Raw genomic sequence first — 26,552 nt, forward strand, 5'->3', positions numbered from 1 at the left:
TTCAGTTGAGAAAACTTTATTTAGGGTGTCTGATACTTACAGTTTCCAGGACCAAGAATAACATGAGAGGCTGGCCGTTGTGGGACACGGGTAGGGTGTGCCGCCTTCCTGGCTCAGTCACTTGAGGGGGCGGGGGGGCGGGTCTCTGAGATGTGCCATCTGTGGAAAAAACAGACGTTGCCCACGGAGTCCTGTGTGACACACATTTCCCAGCACAGGCAATGCACGAGTGGGGATGGGGTGGGGAGTTGGGGCGAGAGCAGAGCCGCGGTGGCTGAGCGGACTGAGAGGCACTTGTGGGCCTGGCCGTTGACGGGGTGGTGAGTGTGTGTGTCGGATTCTCATTTGAGGACTGCTGTGTGCTTGGCTCCCTGTCCCAGGCTCCACAGAGAAGGGAAAGCTATGGGTCCTGCTTCCGTGGAGTGTAAGTCGGGTTAGGGTGACCCTGGCTCATTACTCCTGGGCAGTGACGCTTCAGTTGCTCGAGGATGAGACCACCTGAGAATTTCATACACCCTCCTCCCTTGTTGAGGTTCATGGTGTCCCCCATTGGGTGCTGCCAGACACACTCCGTGTTGAATTCTGAAGGTGTGCGGGCTGCTGACCTCTCGTTTCTCCCTCTAGTATGCCCTCCACGTGTACAACGAAGTGATGAGTGTTGGGCAGAAATACGGAATCCGGAATGCTGGCTATTATGCTCTTCGTAGTCTTCGAATCGAGAAGTTCTTTGCCTTCTGGGGTCAGGATTTAAACACCCTCACCACACCCCTGGAATGCGGACGAGAATCTCGGGTGAAACTGGACAAGGTACGGTATCGGCACGTTCTGCCCTAGCAAGGAAGGGCTGAAGTGGAGGCCCGCGAAGGGCCTCGGGTGGACGAAGACAGTGAGGAGTCCTCAGGATGAAAAGTGTGTCCGGCCTGATAGGAAAACATAGTATGTGGAGAACGCTGGTTTTGAGCACCTGGCTTGCTCTTTGAACCGGACCCCCCTGAGGTTCGTGTGCCCCACTCGCTCCCTTTTAGATTGGCACTTGCAGGGAAGTTTTTCCAAGAACGTGCCACAGGTATTTGTAAAAATCAGTCTTCTATTCGACAGACTTTTCTCCCCCAGAGTAAATAGGAACATCATTTTTTACAAAGTCCTAGGTCAAGAGGATGTTAGTGACAAGTCTCTTTCCCACCTCTGAAGCCCAGCAAACTGCACTCCCAGCTGCAGCAGCTTGTCTCTGCTTCGAGAACTCTGGGTATGCAAACACACAAGCGAACACTTTCCCCACTTGAACCTGGATGGCTGGGCACCACATGCCTGCTGTGTTATGGCACTTTTTTGTTTTGTTTTGGATGTTTATTTTTGAGAGAGAGAGAGAAAGCATGAGCGGATTTCAAGCAGGCTCCAGGCTCTGAGCTGTCACCACAGAGACCAACGTGGCGCTCGAACTCACGAGCCAGGAGATCATGACCTGACCTAAAGTCAGACTCTTAACCAACTGAGCCACCCAGGCGCCCCACACCTTGTTTTTTTAGGTTAAACCTAACAAAATACCTTAGCAGTACAAAATATCCCTATCAGTACAGGAGATTTCTAGTCGTCTTTGTGAGCAATTACGGATCACTTTTTCTCTCAGGTATAAAAGTAATGAATACTAAATTTTGGAAAATAGGGAAAAATATGAAGAAAATTAAAAATCATCTATTTTATGGTTTTTTTTTTAATTTTTTTTTTTAACGTTTATTTATTTTTGAGACAGAGACAGAGCGTGAACAGGGGAGGGGCAGAGAGAGAGGGGGACACAGAATCTGAAACAGGCTCCAGGCTCTGAGCTGTCAGCACAGAGCCCGACGCAGGGCTCGAACTCACAGACCATGAGATCATGACCTGAGCCGAAGTCGGACGCTTAACCGACTGAGCCACCCAGGCGCCCCTATAAGTTTTTTTTTAATGGTTATTTTTAAGAGAAAGAGTGTGACTGGGGGAGGGACAGAGAGGGAGACAGAATCTGAATCCAGGCTCTGAGATGAGGGCAGCAAGCCTGACACAGGGCTCGAACTTAAGCCAGGAGATCATGACCTGGGCCGAAGCTGGACACTTAACCGAGATACCCAGGTGCCCCCCAAATCACCTATTTTATCTGTACATAATCACTTGAGTTTTTTTTTTACCCTGCTCATGTTTCTCGCACATTCAAATACATACATGTGTGGGTTTTCTCTTGAGATTATCTAAAAACATGGTTTTTTGAAAACAATTATAGCAAGTATTTTTGAATTTTTCTTCCTAAGTATTTTTTTTCTGTGTGGTCTTGTGGTTGAAATCTATGTTTACAAAAGAGAAAAACGTACACCTGTGTTACAGAAATTTTCTGAGTAGGTCTTCTATATTGTGAATGCAGTTTTTTCACAAGGTGGAAAACCTACATTTTCCCCAAATCTGGGGAGTGGGGGCGCTGCCCCCATGGCAGGGACATCAGGGGACCCTACCCACCGCCCGTTCTGCGCCCAGCATCAGCACGTCAGCCCGCTCTCAGCATTGCCGTTCTCTCCTAGGGGATGGATTTCATTGGCCGGGAGGCCCTGCTGCAGCAGAAACAGAACGGGGTGTACAAACGCCTCACTATGTTCATTCTGGACGATCACGACACCGACCTGGACCTCTGGCCCTGGTGGGGAGAACCCATTTACCGCAACGGGCAGTACGCAGGCAAGACCACCAGCAGCGCCTACAGCTACACCCTGGAGCGCCACATTTGCCTGGGCTTCGTGCACAATTTTTCCGAAGACACTGGGGAAGAACAGGTTGTGACGGCAGATTTCATCAACCGGGGAGAGTATGAGATTGACATCGCTGGACACCGGTTCCAGGCCAAGGCCAAGCTCTACCCTGTCACCTCCCTCTTTACCCACAGGCGCCGAAAGGATGATGTGGAGCTAAGTGACTTGCATGGAAAGTAATGCCGGGCTCCCCTCCGGTCCCAACCCTCTGCTTCCCATCTTTTACCTCCCGGATAGGATTTTAAGCTTCACCTGCTTTAAACCTTTTGCTTTGCAACCTCTCTTCTCCTTCCACCTTCCCTCCTCCCTTTTGCAGTGCAGTTAACCATCTAATACTCCCTCTGGGCTGTTCTTCCAGCCCCCCACTCCACCCCTCTCAGATCCTCATGGTGACACAAAGCATGTGTGACAGGCAGGACAGGTAAAGACTGCACTCGTGGAAGTGGGGAGCCAGGGGTCTGATTTCTCTGGCTGTGTCTAGAAGCAGGGGAAGCTGGTGGTATGCAGGCTGCAGGGCAAGAGTCCAGCTCTGTGAGGCTGACTTTTCTCGGAATAACCTGCTCACCTTGGCGGGTTGCTGTGGATCCGAGGCAGCCCCTTGCGAGAGCCCGTGCTGGGGGTTGGCACCGATCCCTCTACAAGAGGATGACCATCTACCTCATTCACGAGCGGCACCACGTGCATGTTCTTTGGTCTGTAGCAAACAGCCAGCCTGGGACATCCCAGCCTCCCTACTGACCCAGTTACTAGACTTGTGGATCAGGGCCACCCTCCTAACATTTCCTTCACGTCTTGCTGATCTCTAGAAGAGGGTCTGGGGGCCTGAGTAAACAAGCCAGTGTTTGAAAGGGAAAGACCATGTTGCCTTTTGTATTGATCTTCTTGGAAAATGTACCGCACAGAGGTGGTTTTCTGCTGTCCGAACAGTGCTGCTGCTTTCAGCTGCTCACTCTTCCCATCTTGACCTTCCTCTTCTCCAGGTGCATCTTTGTCCCCTCTCCTTACCTGCCCCTTCTGCAGCAGGCCCACTCGGCAAACACTGCTGTCCCTTTGGAACAGGGAGGGTGTGTGGTCCTGGGGAGGAACTAAACCATGCTGGCCGTGCAGAGTTCAAGAGCTACTGGACTCTAAAGTTTTGCTTCCTCGGGCACAGAACAGACAGATCTGCACAGAGATGACCCTCAGGAGTCTGGGGAGGGTCCTGTGAGAGTCTGCTCTTCATCCAGCCATCTCTCTGTAGCTCTGGAATAGAAAATGACCGGGCTCTCCACTCTCTTACGCAGTGTCTGTCTGCTAAAGGTGAGGCTGGGCTGTCAGAAACTTGTCCACCCTTTGCACTTAAAGTCCAATGGGGGCAGTTTATATGCAAAGTGCTGTCACAGATTTGAATGAACTGTTGTCTTGATATCTTGGAAGCGTCAGCTCTGACGAGTCTGTCAGTCCATTATAGAAGGGCCTTTTGTTCTCCGTGAGCAGCTTAGGACTCTCACGTGTGTCTGCCTGCTCTGGCGTTTCTTTGGGGTCTCGGTTTATCCCCTTCATCTGATAGATTCCCTATAGAAACTTCTTGTCCTCTGCCTAGCCAGACAGTTCCTACTTGATTACTGATTGTAGTGTCCACTTTTTAAAAGAGGTCTTCGTTGATTTATTAAGGGAGTATGTGGTTACAGCTGTTAGGGCCTCGCTAAGTGATGGGCTGAGAGATGCTGCCGCAAGGAGGTGGGGGGAAGTTGGGGGAGAGGTGTCACCTCGTAGGACAGGGCGCAGCAGCTGTGACACATGGGGGAGAGCAGGAATCAGGCACCTGCTCAACACAGGTGTTAGCAGCAGGGGCCCAACTGACCAAGAAAGCTGGAAACAGGCACTGTAGAGCTAAAGGTATCCCCTGCCCTGTACCACTCTCGCCTTTGAAGAATTTAAAAGCAGTTCTAGATTTATGTGTAAATTACATCTTGTCCATAAATAGGGGCACACTTTTAAGACTCGGGCAAGGTGTATTTATTGAGTGCCCTGACACACACACTCAGCTTTTGGCACTTTAAAATTCACCCTGGAAATCTTTCTTGGTTAACAATGTGAATCTGGCACTTGTCTCTCTTTGGTCCTAACCCTGAAGTGGGTGACTCGTTCCTGACTTCAGCATACCTGACAGAACATCCTGCAGTCTGTCGTTCCCATCATGGGTTTGCCTTGTGTGTCTGCTCCTCTGTCCCTAGAGATTCAAAGGATCTGGATGCTTTGTGAATGCGTGGCGGGACTTGGGTCTCAGATGGCTGGTACTTTTTTCTCTGTGAAATGATCCTTCATCACTTCTTGTGGTCTCTTGAGGGAGGGGCTCTGTGTTCTTCTGTCTTGTCCACATATTCAACTGGACAATCTTGTTGTATCTGGAAACAGAAAGCGTGCCAGCCTCAGACGAACACAGAGCAAAAAGGGACGAGATCTACCTGCTTGGATAGCCTACCTGATGGCCTGTGCCCGGCTGGGGGGCCCTGTACCCCCAAATACAAGAGATGCTGTTCAGAACAGGGGCCCACAGACCGTTAAGCTCAGTGAGTAACCTCAGTTATCCCGTTTCTGCAGGAGGAGAGTCCAGCTACTTGGACTCTCACCAGGAGACATGCTGTCCCTGGATTCTGCCGCCTTTTTTTTTTTTTTTTTTTTTTTGATTCTGCCTTCTTAAACACACCAACAGTTTTACCTCTTTCCCTTCTAAAAGTGGAAAGTAGCTCCACCTTTCTCCCTTACCCTGCCTCTGAATGCATTGGAAATGTTAACCCCGCCCCCCCACCATGGAAGTGGCAGGAATGACAGTTTTCTAAAAGCAGTTTTGCTTCACTGAAGGGAGAACCCACCACCTTGATTTCGGGCTCTTCTTATCCTCTGCCTGATGAACGCATGTGCTGGCATCTGAGTCTTCACCATCCTCTGACAACCTAAGGGAGATAAAAGGGAATCTTCCATAAGCTGTAGTCCTGGTGGTTCTGACCCCAGAACGCTGTGTCCTGGTACAACTGCACTGGCTTTGCTTTCAAGGGTTAGTGACCAGGTTCGGTGTTTTGCATCTTTGCAGCTGCATGGTCAGTATAATCAGCAAGGGTCCCCTTTAGTATCTGAGGTAGGGGTTTGGTCACCAGTGCTTAGTACTGAAGAACTTTCCATGGTTTTCATTTCCTTTCTGCACACCACCCTTAACCCACATCCCTCCCAAACTTGCCAGGAGCAGCTTTTCATCAGCATGAAAAAGGGAAAATTTGCACGAGTCAAGAAATGTCAGAGGGGATGATAGGGTAGGTGACAGAGTCTGGGAGCAAGCTCTGGGTCTCCTGGCTGTGCCTCTCCCCGCGACCCCCACCCTGGCCTCCATGCTAAGGTGCTGAGTTGTAAGGCTCCTCCATCATCCGTACAGGACCTGGGTTCACACTCCCTCATCACTACAGATGCACTATTTTTCAAGAGAACTATTTTTGTATGTCTTTGCCTTCTCTTTGTCCATTAAGCACCAGAGTTTAGTCATTGTATAATATGATTCTTGACTTCTGAGCAGAGAATCTGCATCCCTTGGAGAATTATACATTTCTTCATGGGCTTTCTTCCTCATATTTAGATGTACCTATTTTTATCCTTCGCCAACCTTCTGCCTTCTTGGTTTTCTGTCTCTAAAGGACAGAAATTACAAGGGGTGGGGAAGGTATTTTTAGTATCTGTTTCAAAAGATCTATGCCAGGATTTCCTTTGCACACCCAGAACTGGAGCTTGGAGCACCTTTCTCCAAGCCCGGTTCTCGTGCCTTACACCAGAATGTCCCATGGTAGGTGTAGACAGGAAGGATGAAAAGAAACTTCGCTCAGTCTGAGGGTTTCCCCGGCCACCCCCCATAGCTTCCCTTCCCCATATCAAACAGGGATAGAAAGTTTCCGCAGCTTGTTTCAATCAAGGGGTTTCTAGCAGCACAGTTAACACTTCACTCTCCGGTCTACTCTTAGGATACAGGAAAATGCCATTGTAATTATTGTACAGTGCTGTAACTCCTCCTTTACATTTGTAAATACGCAGTTTGCTCAGTCCCTTAGTGTGTAGTGACAGGTGCTGCCGAGGACATGTGAGGCACTTTAGGGCATGGGATCTTTCTCAGGAGCCCTGGTCACTTTAGGTACCCAGGGTGACTGAGCACTTCTGCCTCTATGAATGCGGTATTAACATCATGCCCTGTATTTCTTTCAAGCCAGATTCCAATTAAGATGTTCTCTTCATGTTATTAAGTTTGTAAATGAATAAACAGACATTTTAATTACTCTGGTCATAGCAACTTGTGAAATGTTCTTCATCTCTAGTAACTTGATGTATTTGCCATCACAAGGGGTAAGCACTCCCCATAAAACCATTTATACCAAAGCGTGTAAAAAAAAAAAAAAAATGTGGAAACCAAGGTAAGACACAAGCATTATGTTACCCTTTGTGTCGGGCTGGCAGGTGTAGAGAAAGTCCCCAATTATCTGAAGTTACGGTCTCAGTCACTGGATCTGACCGCCCATCCTGCCTTACGGTTGATTGCACAGTAAGGAACCTGGCACTTGACATATCCCCCATCCATGTGAAAGCCCACGCTGGTGTGGAAAAATGGGCTCTCTATATATTCTTGCACACACAGTAGGAAGAGAAGAAAATGGAGAGGAGCACCCAGTGATCTTTCCCTATAATCTAAAAATGCAGTCACTGGTCTTTGTTTACTGACCTATTGTTAAGCAGCCACAGTCTGTGAACTGAGATAGGCAAACATGTCTATAATAATCGCATGAATCTGTCTTCCAAAACCACTTGTTAAATTTCCAGATCATCGAATGATCAACATTAAATACAAAAGTACATCCCACAAGCTCTGTGGCAATTCTGATATAAGGGTTCCTGAAACCCTGTGCACAGTGACATTGCTAGAATATCCCACAATGATTCCTTGAAGGGGACAACTCTCAAATGAGGTGTATCTCCTCCTTACTATCAATACCCCAGATTATACACACACTCCACACCATATTAGTAACAAGCAACTCTAGGAAGCAGAGCAGAGCCCAGCAAGCAGAATCTAAGCAAAAACACTTACCTTCAAGCCCCTCCTGCAAACGACAGGCCAGCAGAGTTCACTCCCACTAGGACGTAGTAGCCCTGCACTGCAGGAGACTCACCCAAGATGCACCTCATGTCTGGGGTGAAGGTCTCGGGGCAGTTGACCAACTTCACGATCTCCAGAGTCTCCAGTTCTGGCATCCGACGCAGGAGGGAACTCAGCAGGGGCTCTGAGCCATAAAAACAAACCCAAATAGAGTCCTCAGCTTTAGGGAATTCAAAGACTTCAGACTCCTTATACTTTCCTACTCCCTCTCCTTTCAGAAAATCACTTGAAAGGGGTTTTCTCAGAAGCGCCAAATGGGCCCTAGATCAGAAAGTAGAAACCCTGGTGTAATTAATGGACACACCTACAAAGCGCATGGCATAAAGACTAAGAAAAAGGACACTTCTTTGCAAAGGCCAGGAGCTGTGGAAGGGCACACGATACATGTGACTACAGATAAGATCTCCAAGGGATTACTGTTTGTGGAAAGCTCTTCAGTGACACTCGAGGAGACAGAGGATAAAGGCAAGGATTTCCACAGCTGGAAAAGCTGCAGAAGACAGGACCTTGGCCTGTTTGAAAATAAGTCCATCGTATGGGACAGTGGTAAGAGATGAAACCAGACTAAAGCTGGCTGGTGGGTACACGGAAGGTTCTGTATACTACTGTCTCCACTTCTGACAGTCTAAAATCCCTCAGAATAAAAAGTTTATTTTTTAAAAGGTCCACCAAGGGTTGGGAGGCAAACTCTTCATTATAGACAGTTTCTTATCTTTTGAATTTGGAAACATGGGCCTTTATTCACTAGCCAGTAAATAAAATTATCACAAAACTGAGTAGAACATAACTATCGAATCACTGTGAGGCACACGTGAAACTAGTACAGTACTGTCTGTCAGTTCTTCAATAAAAGCAAAAACCGAGTGAAAGACTGTATTAACAAAACAATTCTGCCTTCTGAAAACGTCTTCAGTCTTACACGCAGTCCTACGCAAAAGGTTTCCTCCTAGCCTAGAATTTCAGCAACGATTTTAGTTAAGTAATAAGCCTGGGGTCCCCTAACCAAGATTTTCATCCCCCGAATCCAGCACCCAGTGACCGCAGCCTTAGACCAGGCAGACCCTGCGGACTGCCTTCTGTAAGCACCTCATGGGGCTGTTACAAAGACCAAAGAAGAATCTCTTCTTGAAAATGCTTTCAAAAAGACAGCATCTTACGCAAACACAGGGCATTATAGTTATCCTGTAGCTCACACACCAAAGTGATCCCAGTCTTCCTGCAGATTCTGAATTTCCAGCTGGTTCTTGCCTTCAGTAAATATTGGCTTCGGGTTCTTCTCAAAGCCCCCAGACAAGATGCCACCCTGCCAGTTCCGGATATAAATTCTTCCATCAGCATCCACAACAGCTGAGGAAGAGAAATGACAGGGGAGTGGGGGGTGGGGTGGGTAGAAGGGAAAAGCAAGGTTTAGAGGCAAGCCAGCTTTCTGAAGGGACACAAAAAAGCAGAACAAAAACGCCTACTGGCTCTGTTAGTGAAGAGCATCCAGTGAACACAGAGCTTTCAAGGTGATGGGGGAGGATCCTCCCTCTCAGATTACAGTGGAGACGATTTCTCTATCCCTGACCTGCTTAGTTCCCGAGAAGCTCTGTCCAGTCCTCACAACCAGACTATGGAACCGCTGTAGTGACCGTGAAAGCCTAGCAGAAAGGGGGTACGGCGAGCTCATTCTAGGGGTTGAGACCTGCCACGTGACGTCAAGCCCTCTCCTGTGGTGCTTGGGGTCCCTGAGCAACCTGACTCTGTAGCTTACCTATAAGCTCTCTACAACGTATGCCATTCAAGTCAAAAACTCCAGGTTATATTCCAAATATTCTCAATCTGGACCTCTGTTTGGGACTGCAATTAGCTTACAAAACTAACAAACCAAAACACGGCTTCAGTGGAATGCCCGTTTTATCCATCCTTTCGTAAGGAGTTCTTACGGGAAAGTCAGGATTGGGTCCGCCTCCCTGTAACATGCTTCAGAAAAGACAAGGCTCTCTCAAGCAGAGTCTGTCCTTAGCACAAAGTCTTCCTTTTCAGAGGACAGAACAGTGGCAAGGAAATGAGATTAAAGACAAAGCGTAAGTCCTCACTTGGTGTGTTGCTCTGCAGAGGGGTCTCCAAGGGGCGAGTCAGAAGGTAGAAGTGTTCGCAGGCATGTAACGGGATACTAACCGGCTCCTCGTTGGACAGACCCAGCTCGTATGCCCACTACAAACGGACGGATTGATTTGTGGGTGGGAAGAGGAACAGAAAGACAAATGAGCAAGTTCAGCCGCTTGAAAAGAGTTTAATTTCAAGTGGCCTATGTGTGCTCTTGTCCCAACGTCTGGGGCGGGAAGCCACACTGCAGCCTGCTTTATTTAGCTCAGTTCCATGGGGGGGAGCAACACCATGCTTGTTAAACCATAACCATTATTCTTATACCAAAGAACGACAGACTTAGGAGCTCGTGGGGGGCAAGCGAGGCCCTTCGAACAAAACGCCCGATCTCGACTACAAACCCCAAATACCATCATATGTGATCTTCATGAGGCAAAAAGTACCCGTCGGTCACCTGAAGATTGTCGAGTGGAAGGCAAGGCACCAATATGCCTTAAAAGTAGAAGCAGCTGAGTGCTCTGAACTGAATCCAGGCTCCTGACACAAAAGATAGCCTAATACTTATGTGCTGGGTTGTAGAATAAAATGAAATGCCACAGGAAGACCCAACAACGAGGATGTGTCAATGCCCAACCGTTTTTGTGGCCTTCCTGGCCAGGAGAGCACGCATTAACCCAGGGTAGAGGAAGGAAAAGGTCACGACGGTGCTTTTCCTTGAGGACTAGCTACAGGCTTCTGATGGAGTGCACAAGAATTCTGAGGTTTCTAGTCCAAACAAGGAATAGGTGGTCCCTGACACCTGCTTAGTCCGTCACAGTATTAACCTTACGTCTTCACGCCCCAAATCCCGGCAGTGACTGTTGTTACGTTAGATCAGTGACCCAGTGTTGTTGCTAACCTACCTGACCAGCACAGTTGACAAAATACTGGCACTCAATCTGTCCTTTATCGGTCTCCACACCGGTTACTTGGCCTTTTTTGACCATTACATGAAGCACGCTTGTACGGTCATAGATCTGCACACCTGTTCCAAGGTAAAGAAAGAGGCAGTGCATCCATCTTCGGATGGCCCAGAATTAAGGCAGCAGCAGATTCTGCAGCAGATTCTAAACCCGTGAGAAATGATGAAAAAGCCAGGTCAATGCTTTAATTTAAAAACACAAAAACTTCCAGGAACCACATCCTGGGCAGTGTCCATGGGCCTCTTTCGTGACTGAAAACAGCAGGTTACTTTAATACACAATTCAATTCTAGGAACCATAAAAGGGGGAGGGGAGAAGAAGGTTAAATAGGGCGTCTTAAATCCAAATCCACCCACACCATGAATCAGTTCATCCAAAGTGCAGAACACCATGGACGCTACTTAGTCTTCCCCTCATTCATTCCAAACCCAGGACATGACCAGCTTTCGGACTCAGTTCCCACCAGGTCTTCTGCCCTTGGAGCTTCTCACGTTCTGTGGGGGGGAATTCCCCTAAGTTTGAACTTATGGTCATTACTAAAAAGCAGTTCCTTAGAACTTTAATAAGAAAAATGTGTCCGTGAGGAAAAACACTTATTAACTTAAGAGAGGATATTCAAACAAACATTCTAAGAGCCAGTGTTCAAATATGGAAGCCGAGTTGGGGTCACTGCCGATTGGGAGACACCTTCTTACATGACCTCTATCCTCCTCACCCAGAAACATGCTTACCATTTTGGGAGGCAGCACTTGCCAGGGCAAGAGCCACATCAGCAGAGGACACCACCGCATCCTCGGGAACATGCATGGCCCCCACCAGGTCGTGCACGTTTAGGAGAGGGTGAAGTTCGGCCACTTTCTTGGGGGAGATGATCTCAGAAGGGATGCCTATGACACTGCCACAGAACACAAGGGGACAATGACATGCATGGCCCTCTGGCAGAGGTCAGTCTGACAGGAGTGTCAGGACAGGCTTCTAGTCTCATACATACTTCAGCCTGGAGTTGATACGCTTCAGGGAGATGAGCCGGTCCTGAGTTTGGGCCAGAAAGATGGAGCCTGTCCTTATGTAACCTGGAAGGAAAACCAGCCCAGACTGAGCAGACCAGGCCAGCTACAGGGATCAGGTGGGCGAGCCCACTAGGTAACAGGTTAGAAGACACGTGAGCGGTCCTGGCATAGCCCCATCCAAACATACTCAGCTGGGGTTTGGGGCGGAGTGAGTAGGATTTTAATGTACATCTTAAATAATCACTCTATTTTTTTAAATGTTTGTTTATTTTTGAGAGAGAGAGACAGAGCATGAGTGGGGGAGGGACAAAGAAAGAGGGAGACAGAATCTGAAGCAGGCTCCAGGCTCTGAGCTGTCAGCACAGAGCCAGAGGTGGCGCTCGAACTCATAAACCGTGAGATCATGACCTAAGCCAATGTTGGATGCTTAACTGACTGAGCCACGCAGGTGCCCCTTTAAATAATCACTCTTAAAGTCAAAATGAGAGATAACTGTTGCTACAAAGCCTTTGGGAGGGGAATGTACCCCCAGAACCCACCTCTTTCTTTGGTCTTTTTAGGCTTTCTCCTCATGGTTTAGGTGGGAGTATGGCCCTAAATGCAGGCCACTCACGACATGGGCACCCAGGAGCTAGACCCACCCTTTCCTTCCCCAGCATGGCCAATGGGCACGTGGCCAAAGTTCAGCCAATCAGACCCCCTGGGATACTGGGTCTGGAGCAAGTGGGTGAATGGCTGGAGGCCAGTCATCTCGGAAGCAGCAGTGTCCTGGCCAGACCGGCCCTGTTTCAGTTGAGGGGCTACCTGTTGTGGGTTCCCCACGGCCTGGCCTCCACGTTGCCTGCTCCAGCCGGCAGCCTCCTGCCAACTCACTGGCTCCGAGGGCCTTCCAACAAACTCCTTTTGCCCACGCTGGCCAGAGTTGATTCCTGCTCTTTGCAGTCAACATATATGACACACCTGTGATCATGCTTTGGTCAGTGACGACCCCCCTAATGTGCAATGACTCTCAGTTCTAACAATGAAAAAACTGAATCAGCTACCATTTTGGTTTTTTTTTTTTAATTTTTTAAATGTTTATTTACTGTTGACAGAAAGAGACAGACAGCATGAGCAGGGGAGGGGCAGAAAGAGACAGAGACACAGAATCCAAGTAGGCTGTAGGCTCTGAGCTGTCAGCACAGAGCCCAATGTAGGGCTCGAACCCACTGTGAGATCTCACAAACTGTGAGATCATTACCTGAGCCCAAGTTGGATGCTTAACTGACTGAGCCACCTTAAAAAGGCAGTACAAGAAGATCATTTAAACATTTTCCTCATCTCTTTTGAAACCATCAGATAAATATGTCCTTCCCTGACATGACAAGAATGTCTATCTAAGTTTGGAGAACTGAAATTTCAGAGAATGGCTTTTAAAAACTATAGCTAGGGGAGCCTCAGTGGCTCAATCAGTTAAGCATCCGACTTTGGCTCAGGTCATGAGCAGAGCCTGCTTCGGATCCTCTGTCCCCCTCACCTACCCACCCCCCCCCACCCTGCTCACACTTTGTCTTTCAAAAATAAACATTAAAAAAAATTTTTTTTAATAAAAAATAAAAACTGTAGCTACACCAGACCAGTGCAGTGATCCTGGCCAGTAATTCACTGGCTCATCACACTCTGAATCTCACTGCAAAGGGTTCAGCAGTCACTTCCTACTTCCTACCAAAGATCCCACATGGGAGGAGAGTGTCACTGTATACAAAGCTACACAACGCATCGCATTTCACACATGATGTCAAATTGTGCTCTTCCCAACAGAACCACCTGTGATAACAACATATCACCTGTTAACAAGATTAATGGTCTGTTGTTTTCCCACAGAGGACTTTTAAAGTTTGGTCTAGAGCTTTCTGACACAAAATTTCCTGTTACAGGTGTGAAGCCATAAAATAGAACTCTTACATTCAATAAGAACAAAGTACACATCTAATATTAAAAGACGAGTTAGAAAAGAAATATAAACAGCCAATAAACCCACAAAATAATGTTTAAAAGAAAGAGACGCAAATTAGGATCTGATAACTTCTTCCATCTCTCAGATTAGCAAAAAGAATAATACCCAATGTTGGGCGCCTAGCTGGCTCAGCGGGTAGAGCCGGCAACTCTTGATCTCAGGGTCATGAGTTGGAGCCCCATGTTAGGCACAGAGATTACTTAAGAAAAAAATAATATAAAAAGTAATACCCAGCGTTGAAAGACTAAAAAGATATAACTGCTCTCAAACACTTATGGTGAGAGGGTGGCCCTTTCAGAGGCTGATCTGGCAATACCTAGCAGAGTTTAAAATACACACACTCTTTGCTCAAATTATCCACCTTTTAGAAATCTATCCATTAGAAATAACAAGAGAAAACAAAGATATACTGACAAGGATCTTTACTGCATCATTATTTAGAACAAAAAAAAAAAAAAAAGAGGAAACTATGGGGTGCCTGCGTGTCTCAGTCGGTAAGTGTCTGACATCGGCTCAGGTCATGATCTTGCGGTTCGTGGGTTCGACCCCTGCATTGGGCTCTGTGCTGATAGCTCAGAGCCTGGAGTCTGCTTTGGATTCTGTACCCCCCCCCTTCTTTCTGCTCCTTCCCCACTCATGCTCTATTTCTATCTCAAAAATAAACATTAAAAAAATGAGTAAAAAAAGAAGATGAAACTGTAAATGTCAGGTAAGGGGAAAATGGATAAACAAACCAACACATACTATGGCACATTCCTCTGCAGGTATAAACAAACACGACGAGTTATTTATATGAGCTGATTTGAAGAGCACTTAATAAAACACATTCATTTAACTATTATTTTTTTTAACGTTTTTATTTATTTTTTTTATTTTTGAGACAGAGACAGAGCATGAACGGGGGAGGGTCAGAGAGAGAAGGAGACACAGAATCTGAAACAGGCTCCTGGCTCTGAGCAGTCAGCACAGAGCCTGATGCGGGGCTCGAACTCACAGACCGCAAGATCGTGACCTGAGCCGAAGTCAGACGCTTAACCGACTGAGCCACCCAGGCGCCCCTCATCTAACTATTATTAAGAATGTTTCTGGGGGCGCCGGGGTGGCTCAATCAGTTAAGCTCTGACTTTGGCTCAGGTCATGATCTCACGGTTCGTGAGTTCACAACCCGTGTCGGGCTCTGTGCTGACAGCTCAGAGCCCGGAGCCGGCTTTGGATTCTGTGTCTCCCTCTCTCTGCCCGCCCCCCCCCCCCACCCCTGCTTATACTCTGTCTCTCAAAAATTAATAAATGTTTAAAAATATATTTAAAAGTATTTCTGTATTTGAGGAACAAGAAAGTAACACAGAGTGGAGAAATAATCCCCAATAAAAAGATGGGACAAAGAGCCTATGATAAACTCTTAAATAAACAGCACCGACAAAGGTAAAGCAAAATTTGGAGAAAAAAGATCCGCGTGGGCTACATGGTCTGGAACAGGCACTGCATGAAGTACTGATGTGTCACAATATTTAAGTAGGGAACATACCCCTCACGTAAATGAACTATTTTCAGAAGATTAGCATGTAGTATCCTAATCGTGAAGTCCAGGTTGTACACAGGTCACTCGTCTTCATTTAATGTCTCAAAACCAGCCCACTGACTGGCAGCGATCCAAGCAGCACACACCTGCGCGTTCTGCCGGGTACAGAATTTTCCATCGGGGTACCCCAAGTCACCTTTCACTGCACCACCGCTAAACTGCACTGGGGGTGACGGACTGACTGATCCCCGGACTCTCCCTTGCCTGACTTCCGTGCTGTCCCACAAGCATCAAGGGGATACAGGACCTAATAAGGGTTTCATGGTGACCCAAAACTCAAAGGAAATTGTTTTACCTTATGGAATGGAGGCCTAGGACCTGATTCCTCTAGCACCCAACCAGCTGAGCACCACAAGGCCGGGCAAAGCACGAGGAACTGAACCGGTGGACCGGAAGTCAGCGGTTCTGGCGCTGGGCCCATTACACGGACCCTCTGCTGACTCAATCCCTGGTAGATACCCGATTCAAGTACCGGTTGCCATCAAGTTAAATCCAACCCAGAGGGACTCTTCCCGCCCGTCCCGCGCGTATCCCGCATCTTCCCTAACAGAAGCCCGAGACGGTGCAGCGGCAGGCACCAAGCACATTTACCGTCTTCGCTCGCGAGTCCTCGCCTCTCAAAAGCAAGCCTGGCCGAGAGCGAGGACACCACGGGAGTCGGGCTCATCTACCGGGCAGGGACCAGGGTGAGGCGGCTGAGGCGCCCGCTCTCAGCACTGGGCCAGCGCAGGGCCGGCCGGGGAACCCTGCTCACGTGCCCAAGCATGTACAGCCTCTTCCTGCCTGCCTGTAGCTCCTCTCCTGGCATCTCCCCTTCTCCACTGCCACATCTACCCGATCCTGTTACAGGACGCTCATCTTAACCCAGAATTGACAAACAAGGTCACACTGCACCAGAGTACGAATTATATGAAAGGGAAAGCTAGAAAACCGTAGTCTGTCGTCAGAATCTCTAATGATTATAATCTCACCTTCCCCAGTGGAAACTGTGTCATATGCCACATAATTCCCACTTGGCCGGCAAAGTGAGCCACAGGCCGTGCGTACCCCGTGACCACATGGCAGAGCCACCTCAGCTGGCACACAGATCGAGCCACCGTCCTTGTCAGGGGGAGTCTTGACTTCTCTGTGATGTGAATCACGCAGGTGTTCTGAAGAGCAGCCCTGAGCTACACGAGCGACTAGGCCCAGCTACTCGCTTAGGACAGTTCCCGCGGCCGCCAAACGGTTTCACCAGCTACGACACAGGCCCAACCCTGGGCTTCTGGCTAGTCCGTCACCTCGCAACAAGCTGACAGACCTGCTTCCTACTTGTTATCATTTGGGACCGCCCCATAGCTTGCTCTCCCCGTTCTACCTGCTCCAGTCGTATTCGGCTCACGATTCCCCGGGTTCTTTTCCCTTGGTGACGCACACAAGGGGTAACGTACGCTTAAGCTTTACAGTCACAAATATCCTTAAGCGCAGCTGGTGAAATTCAGTGGCCCAGACTACGATTTCACTGTCAAGCACCAAAACTTAAGCACTTCCTTCTCTTCCTCATTCAGGAGCCAGATGTGGCCACCTAATACATACTTCAGAGAGCGAACTAGGAAATGGCACAGGAAAACTTTCACATCATAGGAATTCTGGCATCTGGATAGGATCCGAGATAATGACCGAATCCCCTCGATAGATAAGGAAACGGGAGATAGCTCAACACGCTCACACACTTGCCCGAGGTGAGACCAGGACGAGTGCAGAGCTCGGACTGAAACTCAAGCCTCAACTAAAATCCCCAGGCAGGCGTGGCGTCGGACCGCATACGGTACTGACTAAACGAGTCCGGGGCACAGGCAGACCAGTAAATGGCCGAGTACCTGCTTACCTGTTTGGATCCCTGTTTCTTGCTCTAACTGCTGGTAGAGTTTGTTGGAATAGTCTGCCATCTTCTGCTCGATGGTCAAGTGCCTGGCGGTGCTCAGGATGCCGGCACAGAACCTCGTAGAGCCAGCGGCCAGCCTGCGGGATGGATCCAAAATGCTATTAGGTAGGCTCGCATATCTGTGAATGCAACTAGTTCAAAGACCCTCGTTACTAGCACCGACTGTGATATCAAAAGATGGAAACCTAAATATCCCGACAGGAGAGGGATTTCAAATGTTGGCGTTCACCTACACGACGGGACGCCGCGCAGCCATAAAAAAGGCACGAGAATGCTCTTCTGCAACAATATGGGAATCCTAATGAAAACAGCACGGGAGGAGCACTACTTAATATGCTACTAACTTGTACAAAAAAAGAGAAAAAAATAGCAAGTGAAGACCCACGTACACATGTACACACTGACCAACACGTTTGCTTATATACACGGGGGGTGTCTGGAACGACACACCAGGAACTTAATTTGCCTCCAGCGAGGGAAACTTCAGCTAGAAGTCAGGGATGAGAAGCAGACTTTCCCTGCACACTCTTTTACAGTTTTTAATTCTGAATCGTGTAAATGCATTGCCTATTCGGAGAGATTTACAACAGACTTGTTAAATGTCATTCAATTTCTGGTAGGCAATAGAACAAAAAAGGACTTTAAGGGAAAGTGAGACAACTTGTACCAAGTGTGAACCTTAGTCAGTAATAAGGTATCCATACTGATTCATCATATTTAACGGTAACCCCAACCTAAGATGTCAGTCCCAGGTGCACACAGGCGTGAGGCACACGGGAACTCGGTACAACCTTTGCATTTGTTCTGTAAATCTAGCACGGCTCTAAAATAAGTTAATTCAGTGGGGGAAAAAAAAGGAACAGAAAGAAGACAGGATGCAGCCAATTTCATTTCAGCCCATAGAGGGAGCTCCAGAGTCACGGGGTCTACGTTGCCATTTGACCGCCCCTACCCAGAGAACAAGATGGTAAGATGTGCCCGGACCCTGAAATAAAACGCACCCTCTTCGGATACTCGGCTTCGCGGCATCTGCCACCTGTCTCAGAGCCCAAAAACACGGGTATTGCACATCGTGAAACCACGGACAGGAGATTTCGCCTTTCCGTGACTGTTCTCATGCTACTTAGCGACAGGTCAGCCACTGCCGGGACAGGTTACCGGGAGCAGAGGGGGTGAGGGAAGCCCACGCAGTTGGTGCAACATGGCCCCAAGCCGGGTCCCGTCTGGTCCTTACCTGCCCTGCTCCAAAAGGACAATATCCTTCCAGCCCATCTTGGAGAGGTGATAGGCCACGGATGTGCCCATGATTCCACCGCCACAGATGACCACCTGTGCCTGGGCAGGCAGGGCGACAGAATGCGCCTCGGCAGCTGGCGCACCGCTTCTCCCCGACGACCAGTTCTGCCATCCTCGGCCGGTCCTTTGTCTCCGGGCCACCGACAGCAACCGGGAAAACATCACGTCTGTCAGTCAGCAGCTCGGAGATGTGCTCCCACTGGGCCAAAGAGGAGATTCTCCCCAATTCAAACTAGACAGAGAAAGCAAACAGATTTCATTCCACTGTACTCAGTGCGCCGGATTAGTGACAAAAGAAAAGGAGGCAACAGAGAATGATAGTCATCACGCCTCATCCAGACAGAGGCACAAGCACACGCAAAGGCCCTGAGGGGAGGCACACCTTAAGGAGTCCGAGCACAGAAGGGAGGCCAGTGTGCCCACAGCTCGACGGCAAGGCACAGTCGACCAGAGACGAGGCCGGAGAGGCAGGCAGAAAGCAATGACACAAGCGCTTGGATGCCTCACGAGGAGCTGGGATTTTACTCCAAGTGCAAAGGAAAATACTAAAGCAGGGAATGAAATGATCCGATACGCTCTTCCTAAGATCAGCCTGGCTCCACACTGGGGACTGGACTGGAGGAAAGGCAGGGCTAGGAAGCTACCGCAGGAGTCCAAGAGGGAGGGCACGGAGGCTCACACAAGGATGGTGGCGGTGGAGTCAGAGCCATGACTGGATCGTTGTGGATGGTGAAATGACAGTACTTAACTTGCCAACAAACCGGATGTTAAGATGGGGAGCGGGAGAAAGACGGACGATGGCAAACTTTCCAGGTTAAGCGACGGGTGCCACTTCCTAAGGTGTGAAGGACTAGGGATGCGGAGGGAGGCGGGAAGGAGAGGGAGAGGGAGGCGGTGAGGGCGCGTGCGCGCATACCGAGGTGTCAAGGGCGAGACACCTAGCAGGCATCCATCCACGTGGAAGTGCCGAGCAGCTAGATAACCAGGCCTGAAGCCTGGGGAAGACATGGGGTATCCGGAGACCCGGCAGTCTGAGGAACAACTCTGAGGCTCCCCAGCAGGCACAGCTTGGCAAGAGAAAGAAAGTACTGGACGGGGGACTGCGCGCTGGGGCAGACTCACAGAGCGTCCAAACGGCTGAGCGGCGGAAAGGGAACCGGGCAGAGGTGTCACAGAAGCCGAGAGAGGAGATGGTTCACTACAGAGGGTGGCCAGGGATGGAGCAAGACGGCCATGTGCCTGCTGGGACTTGACGACACAGAGGTCCTTGGTGTTCTCAAAGAGGACATTCCCAGGGGAGTGCCAGGGACGAAGCACGGACTAGAGCAAGCTCAAGAGCAAGGAGATGAGGGAGTGTGCACAGCTTCTTCACGTGCTGCCCGGAGGGAGCAGAAACCCCAGACAGGAGGAGAGAATGGGGGTGGAGCAAGGCTATTTGTCTGTAAAGGTGGGAGCCACGGAGACTGTTTCAGGGCTGGCGAGAAGGGCCAGGAAGAGGGAAAGAGGTGGGGGAGGAAGGAGAGGCGGTGACAAAGAATGAGGTCCTGGAAAGGAAGGGAGAGAGAGAGGGAGAGAGGAGAGGAGAGGAGAGGAGAGGAGAGAAGAGAAGAGAAGAGAAGAGAAGAGAAGAGAAGAGAAGAGAAGAGAAGAGAAGAGAAGAGAAAACGAACCCAAAGCCGCAGTGAGGGACGGCGTGCCCCGCGTCTGCACAGGCCACGGACTGGAGACGCCAGGTCCCACGGCCCCTTCCTGAAAGCAGGGGAGGACCGGTCATGGCGGGCTTATGACGAACCACGGGAGTCACAAGCTGCGACCAAGCGCATGTCCCTCGGAGATGACTAACACCATGAGGTAGATTAGGGAGCGGACAGGTTCAGGCCACCAGGGAGAATTACTCTAAGGGCATAAGAGGACTGTTCAATTTTTAAGAAACTGCAGACAGCCCTGTGGGCGAAGGCACGGTCTCCGAGTGTGGGGAGACGGCGACACTTCAGAGGAGAGCCCTGGCAGCCCGTGCGCCCACCAGCACGCCGCTACCAGCCCGGGACCCACGGAGGGCCCCCGACGGCCCAGGTCGTCCAAGGCTAAGGTGTGGGTGCCCATCCATCAGACAGGATCTCAGAACTGAGACCGAGCAGGCCTCCACTGCGTCCCAAGGAAATCCCATCCAAGCAGGGCTGATTACTTTGGCCACCTTGTGGTGATCTCCAGGCCTCACCTCCTTGGTCCCCGCCAAACCGTCTCAAGACAGAAGCTTCTCCACAGCCAGACTTCCCACAATCTCATCTCCATATGACCAATTTCTCTCCCTCTCTCCCTCTCTCTCTCTCTCTCTCTCTCTCTCTCTCTCTCTCTGCTGTCCTCCCCTCCAAACCTCTCCACCGTGTCCTCCAGAACATCCTTTCCAGACTGGAACACGCAGCCCTTCACCTAGCTTCTCTCCACCTCTGCTTCAACAGAGACACAGCTCTACTGAGGGAAACGCCACTGCCACGTGGCCAGCCCGTCCCACTGACCTTGCCATCAGGAGGGGGGGAGGCGGGCACCCTTCTCCCTTCAGAACCATTACCACTTGGTCATGCTTGAAAAGACCCTGTTCCCTCATGGCTCACACTAGCAGGCACCCCGTAGCGAGCCCCGGGCCACTGCGTGTTCAGCCACAGGCAGATGTCTGTCGACATTCAGGTGCTGAACCCACAACACTGCTCCTCTCCCAACCTGGTACCCCACCTCCTTCCTTCCTTCCAAACGCAAAACCTGTCTCCTCAACCCCTGAAACTCCACCTGCATCTACGACCACCTCTTCCTTCAACCTCGTAGGGTCAAAAGTTGATCCCTCCCCACGTGCCCTGGATCCCTCTCTCTCCTTCCTTCCCTTGACTCCGCTCCATCAACTGTCCCCTTCCACGTACCTTCAGTGTCCCCTCCAGTCCTCAGCATTTTAATATGCTCAAGTCCCTCCCAACTGACTTAAGAAATACAAGAAAGGCTCCATAACAGTCTTCCAATGCTGATTTTTAATTTTACAAATTCTGAATTATAAAAATTGTGGTCTTTGTAAACAACACAAACGCAGAAGGAAATTAAGATCTCCCATCATGCAAAATACTCAATTCCAGGGCTGATGAAATTTCCCCAGACTTATTTATCTTGCAGCACGTGCTCCCCTGACATCCACCCGTGTGCCACCACCTGTCTTAAAGTCCTTTTTGTTACACCTCAGTGACTGCACAGTCTGCCGGCGGGTTACACCAAAATTTACTATGACGTCACAACCTGTCTTTTTCACTTGACAAGAAGGGCTTCCTATGGTATCTGTCACTTTCCCCCCTTTCCACCGTCCTGAACCCAAGCGGTTAAGCTCCTGTCCCGCATGCCGGAATACTGCTCTCACCAAGAATGCCACTGTTGCCACCTTCCAGGGACACTGGGCCCATCTCACTCACCCTCTCCACAGCACTGAACACCGCCGATCGCTCCCGCTACTCACGCACTCTGTCCCTGTTTTGACACCGACTACCCCGGTCACATCTACACCGCCTTCTCTCCCCTGCCCATCCTTCTGTGTTGCTGTCCCTCGGGGTGTCTGGGACCAGCTTCTCCTCTCAGTTTGCCACCCTCCAGGGTCATTTCACGCGTACCAAGACTGACGTCTAAGCCCACAACAGTCCCGAGCTTTACATCCGCACCTCGAGCTGAACAATGGCCATGTCCACTTGGGTTCCCGTGGGTCACACCGAGCACATCCAGAAGGGAAACCCACCTGCCTCAATCTCCAAATCTGCTCCACTTCTGTGTCCCGCAGTGACACCATACACAAGAATCCCAGGTGTCACCCTGGGTTCCTCCCTCTCTCTCACCTCCTCTATACGGCCAACCGTCATGGACTAACAATTCCACAGGCGACAGTTCCCTCAGACCATCGACTTCTCCCCCTCCTCACTGCCGTTACCTGAGTACAGACCGCCATCCCCGCTCAGATGAAGGCAGAAGCTTCCCGACAGGGCTTCCGCACACCATTCTCCCCACCCCCCCTCAATCCTTCCGAGGAGGGGCGTGGAGGGAGGCTTCTCAAATGAAACTCTTGTTCACACCCCTACTCAAAACCCTGCAATGGCTTTCTGATGCCCTGAGGAAAAAAAGCATTCTCCTCAACAGGAAGTGTGCAAGATCCTTCATCATCAGGCTCATTCCTGACCTCTGGTCTCTTTCTCTCCTCTCCAGCCAGACGGACATACTCATAATTCCTCCAACAGGACAGGCATTGAGTCTCTCTGAAACCCCCAGGATCTGGGCACACTGTTCCTTCGAACCACACGGCATAGTTCCTGCCCCCCTGCCCCCCAAACATGGATAATCCCCTCAGCTCTCACCCTGTTTCGCAGCTTATCAGACCCCCTCTCCCCCAATACCGCCTCAGGTGACTCTTCTGTGTTCTCCCACAACACCCTGCACTTCTCCAGCACAGAGCCTCCCACACTGTCACGGCCTGTTTGCCAATCAGGGAAACGGCACAACGACCCCGCTGAAAATGCAGGCTTTGGGGGCAGACAGGTATGGGTCTGAAAATCTCCCCCACCTCTCATCAGCTCTATGGCTCTGAGCAAGTCATTCCACCTCTGTGCTCCAGGCTCCTCATCCACAAGGTGAGCTACGAACACCTGCCTGGCCGGGTTGCCACAAAGACTACGTCAGACAATACAGGAAAAGCATGGTAACTGGCACCCGAGAAGCACTCAGTAAGTGCTAGTTTTTAGTCTCCTCTTACAATGGAGCTCTCTGGGAGCTGAGACCAGTTACCGCTTCAACGTGATTCTGCCGGCATTCAGGGTAGGCACCTAGGAAATATAATCAACGGAGGAATGAGAATATACAATAAACGAGATGGGAAAAAATTCAGTGAGGACTCTGAGATCTTGAGGCTAGGCTCCAAGATTTCAGGGGATATCTAAATCACATAGAGTAATTTTTTTAAATTGTTTTCGGGTTTTTTTTGTTTTTTAGAGAGAGAAAGGGAGCCAGCAGGAGCCGGGGAGGGGCCGCAGAGGGAGAGAGAGTATCTTAAGCAGGCTCCACGCTGAGCATGAAGCCGGATCTGGGGCTCATCCCACGACCCTGGGATCGTGACTTGAGCCAAATCCAAGACTGGGACACTCAGCCAACTGAGCCACCCAGGCCGGTAGAGAAGAATCTGAAGATGTCAAAGACAAAGAAATAAAAGGTGTAGCCAGGTTTAAAATAAGTTATATTTAAAAACAAAAACCAAAAAACTAAGATGGCCCTATAATATTCTCTCCCTCTAAGAAGAATCGCTAAGGCAACCTCAATATTGGGACTGGTTATGCTCACACCTGCTTACGACAAGAAGAGCAAGGGACAGCTCCAAGTCCCTCTGGGTTGTTCCCCTGTATGGTCCCAGCGTGTGTACAAATGGGCCGCTGGCCACAAGGAAGCCTAGTGAGTGGAGCTCCACCGACACACTTCCCACTCTTGCCTCAGCAGAAGGGCCACCTGGGACATTTCTTTCAAACAGACAGACAAAAACCCCAACACTATCCCAGGCTCTTTCTCTGGAGAGTCTGATCCTGCTGGTCCCGGGGGAGTATCTGTCAAAACGTGCCACCAGGTGATCAGGCAAGTTTAAGAAATTAATACATATCCCTAGCGCTGGAAAAGTGTGCCCCGTGGCCCGGCACCGGCACCCCTCCTCCCCTTCCCACCCTCCCCCCCCTCCCCCCGCGTGCCCGGAGGTCACGCTTACAGAGATTCCCGAATCTAATGTGAATGTCCTTCACAGGGGTCCCGAGTGACCAAACATCACGAAGACAGTTCACCACCCTGGCCTACACTTTTCCCGGTAACTCGGCTTGCCGCACCCTGCAGCAGGCGTACAAGTTAGCGAAGCAGAGGCGGACAGCACGTCTCCAGGCGGGAAAACGATTGCACCTGCAGAGGGAGAAGGGCGGGCGAGACCAGCCAAACCCGCGCCAGGCGCTGTGCAAGCCCGAGGCGGGGAGCCCGAAGCGAGGGCACCCCGGCCGCTCTGGACATCGGGCTGAGCCGCGGACGCCTGGAGCAGCCGGAGCGCAGGCCCGGGGGCAGCCGTGCACGGGGCCCCAAGGCCCGGACCCCGGACCCCTTCGGCCGGACGCCGCACAACCGCAGACCGACTGAGAGAGACGAGGCAGACCCATTCCCGCCCCGGGCCGCCGGAGTCCCCAGCGACCCGGCAGGAGCGACAGGAAACGAGGGGCGGCCGCGACCACCCCCGAGGAAGACCAAAGCGAAAAGGGGGGCGCTGAGACCCGCGCGGAGGGGAGGCCAGAGCGGCCCCGCCGCCGTCTCCTTACCTCACGGGCCGCCGCGGGCTCCGCCGTCAGCAGCACCCCGGCGGCAGCGCGACAGCAGCCACAACAGTTGCCGGGGGTCCCGCCGCCAGAAACGGGGCACTGGGAATGGGAAGGGGGCGGGGCGGAGGGAGTAAAAAGTTCCGGGGAAGCGGGAGACCGCGACCTTCCGCGCTTTACGGCCCCCGGCAAGGGTACGCCCGCGCGTGCTGGCACACGCGCACGCGCGCGCCGTGACGTCCCCGCGGCGGCCCCGCCCCTGCCACGTGGGGCTTGTTTGGGTCTCGCGAGGCCCCGCCCCGGGAGCTCGGCCCCCGCCCCAGTGGTCCCGGCTGCTTTCTGAAGTGTGCAAGTGGAGCGGGGATGCTGCGGTGGGTCGCCGGCCTTGCCGGGGTGTCGGGAGCGCGGGGCTTCGCTCTGCCCTCCAGGCGCCCTGCCGCTTCTGTCCCCGAGCGGGTCCGCGGCTCAAAGCCACTCCAGTCCCTGGCGCAAAAGGGCGGCGTGGACCGACAGTCCCTTGTCTCTGGAAGGCGCTCGGCTCTTCCTGGGCCAGGCTCTAGCAGAGCGTCTGAAATCCGGTCTGCGGGCCTGGCCCGACCTCGGAGGCGGGTTTAGCGACCCTGAGCTCTGGGCGGGATCTCACTCTGCACCTTCCTGGCTGGCCTGGGCCCGAGGAAGCGGAGTCATTCACTCCATCTTCTGAGAAGCCTCCCGTCCAGTCCTCCCTTCCCATCGCTTGGCCCTGTTTTCCTTCCCTCGTGGAACTCATCACTATCTAAAGTATGTGTTCGCTGACTGCCTTTGCCACCAGTTGCAGGTCCCGGACCCTGTCGACAGAACCTCAATCTCAGGCACGGCAGCACTTGCAGCAGCGCTCGGCGCATGGTCCAGTCAGTATTCGTTTGAACGGGGAGCGTTCTGAGGGCACGGCCGCCACTGCACGGTGGGCCACACTCTCCACGTCCCGGTCTTGGGATTGAAGCCCGTCTTGCCACACGAGCCAGTCTTGTTTCCTTCTGGCCTCTGATGATGGGATTCCGCAGTGCACAAGAACCGGAGGGCTGCTGCCATTTGGGGGGGGGGGGGGCAGGAAAGCTCAGGGACCCCGGTGGCACCAGGCCGGCCCACAACCTGCATAACTGTCTACCCACTGACTCGCCAGTTAACTCACATGCTACATTGCACCGGGTTCTGGCTGCCTGAGGATGGAAACTCCGCCTCTTGCTAGTCTGACACATAAAAGTTTAAGACATTCTGCGCTTCTGTGCAGAGAAATTCTTCAGTATTTTAGCTTATGGCTTAGAGCTTGGTGTCCCTGACTGCCCAAAAGGGAGAGGAAATAGACCAACCCATCTGAGGTTGTATTCTTGAGGACGGCCCAGATGTGGCAGTTTGGGGAGAAAAACTTC

General features: G+C 51.0%; 2 protein-coding genes across 7 annotated transcripts in view; one reads left to right on the forward strand and one right to left on the reverse strand.

The window, feature by feature from the left end:
- PDPR (pyruvate dehydrogenase phosphatase regulatory subunit) overlaps nucleotides 1–4,923 on the forward strand; it is a 35,345-nt gene extending 30,422 nt beyond the window's left edge. For all 3 annotated transcript variants that reach the window (XM_081791560.1, XM_081791558.1, XM_081791559.1), the window contains 2 exons: nucleotides 625–807; nucleotides 2,547–4,923. In XM_081791560.1, coding sequence (XP_081647686.1) covers nucleotides 625–807; nucleotides 2,547–2,951 — 588 coding nt within the window. In that variant the 3' untranslated portion in view covers nucleotides 2,952–4,923. The remainder of the gene's footprint in view (nucleotides 1–624; nucleotides 808–2,546) is intronic.
- LOC132690151 (pyruvate dehydrogenase phosphatase regulatory subunit, mitochondrial) lies at nucleotides 1–25,668 on the reverse strand. Of its 4 annotated transcripts, none has more exons than XM_081791564.1 (12): nucleotides 25,147–25,668; nucleotides 18,735–19,028; nucleotides 17,444–17,577; nucleotides 11,983–12,064; nucleotides 11,723–11,886; nucleotides 10,932–11,053; nucleotides 10,020–10,137; nucleotides 9,139–9,288; nucleotides 7,873–8,065; nucleotides 5,627–5,707; nucleotides 4,917–5,158; nucleotides 1–159 (listed from the first exon to the last, which is right to left on the reverse strand). In XM_081791564.1, the coding sequence occupies exons 2-9, from the start codon at nucleotides 18,956–18,958 to the stop codon at nucleotides 7,875–7,877; spliced, it is 1,185 nt and encodes a 394-aa protein (XP_081647690.1). In that variant the 5' UTR covers nucleotides 18,959–19,028; nucleotides 25,147–25,668; the 3' UTR covers nucleotides 1–159; nucleotides 4,917–5,158; nucleotides 5,627–5,707; nucleotides 7,873–7,874. The 4 variants fall into 4 exon arrangements, with proteins under 4 accessions (XP_081647690.1, XP_081647688.1, XP_081647689.1 ...); XM_081791562.1 differs by lacking the exons at nucleotides 1–159; nucleotides 25,147–25,668 and adding exons at nucleotides 23,376–23,634; nucleotides 24,558–25,101 and having other exon boundaries at nucleotides 5,106–5,158; XM_081791563.1 differs by lacking the exons at nucleotides 1–159; nucleotides 25,147–25,668 and adding exons at nucleotides 23,376–23,634; nucleotides 24,148–24,449 and having other exon boundaries at nucleotides 5,106–5,158.
- Between the last annotated feature and the right edge of the window lie 884 nt (nucleotides 25,669–26,552).

Source organism: Panthera onca, chromosome E2, assembly GCF_046562875.1.
Source record: "Panthera onca isolate mPanOnc1 chromosome E2, mPanOnc1 haplotype 2, whole genome shotgun sequence".
Taxonomy (NCBI): Eukaryota; Metazoa; Chordata; class Mammalia; order Carnivora; family Felidae; genus Panthera; species Panthera onca.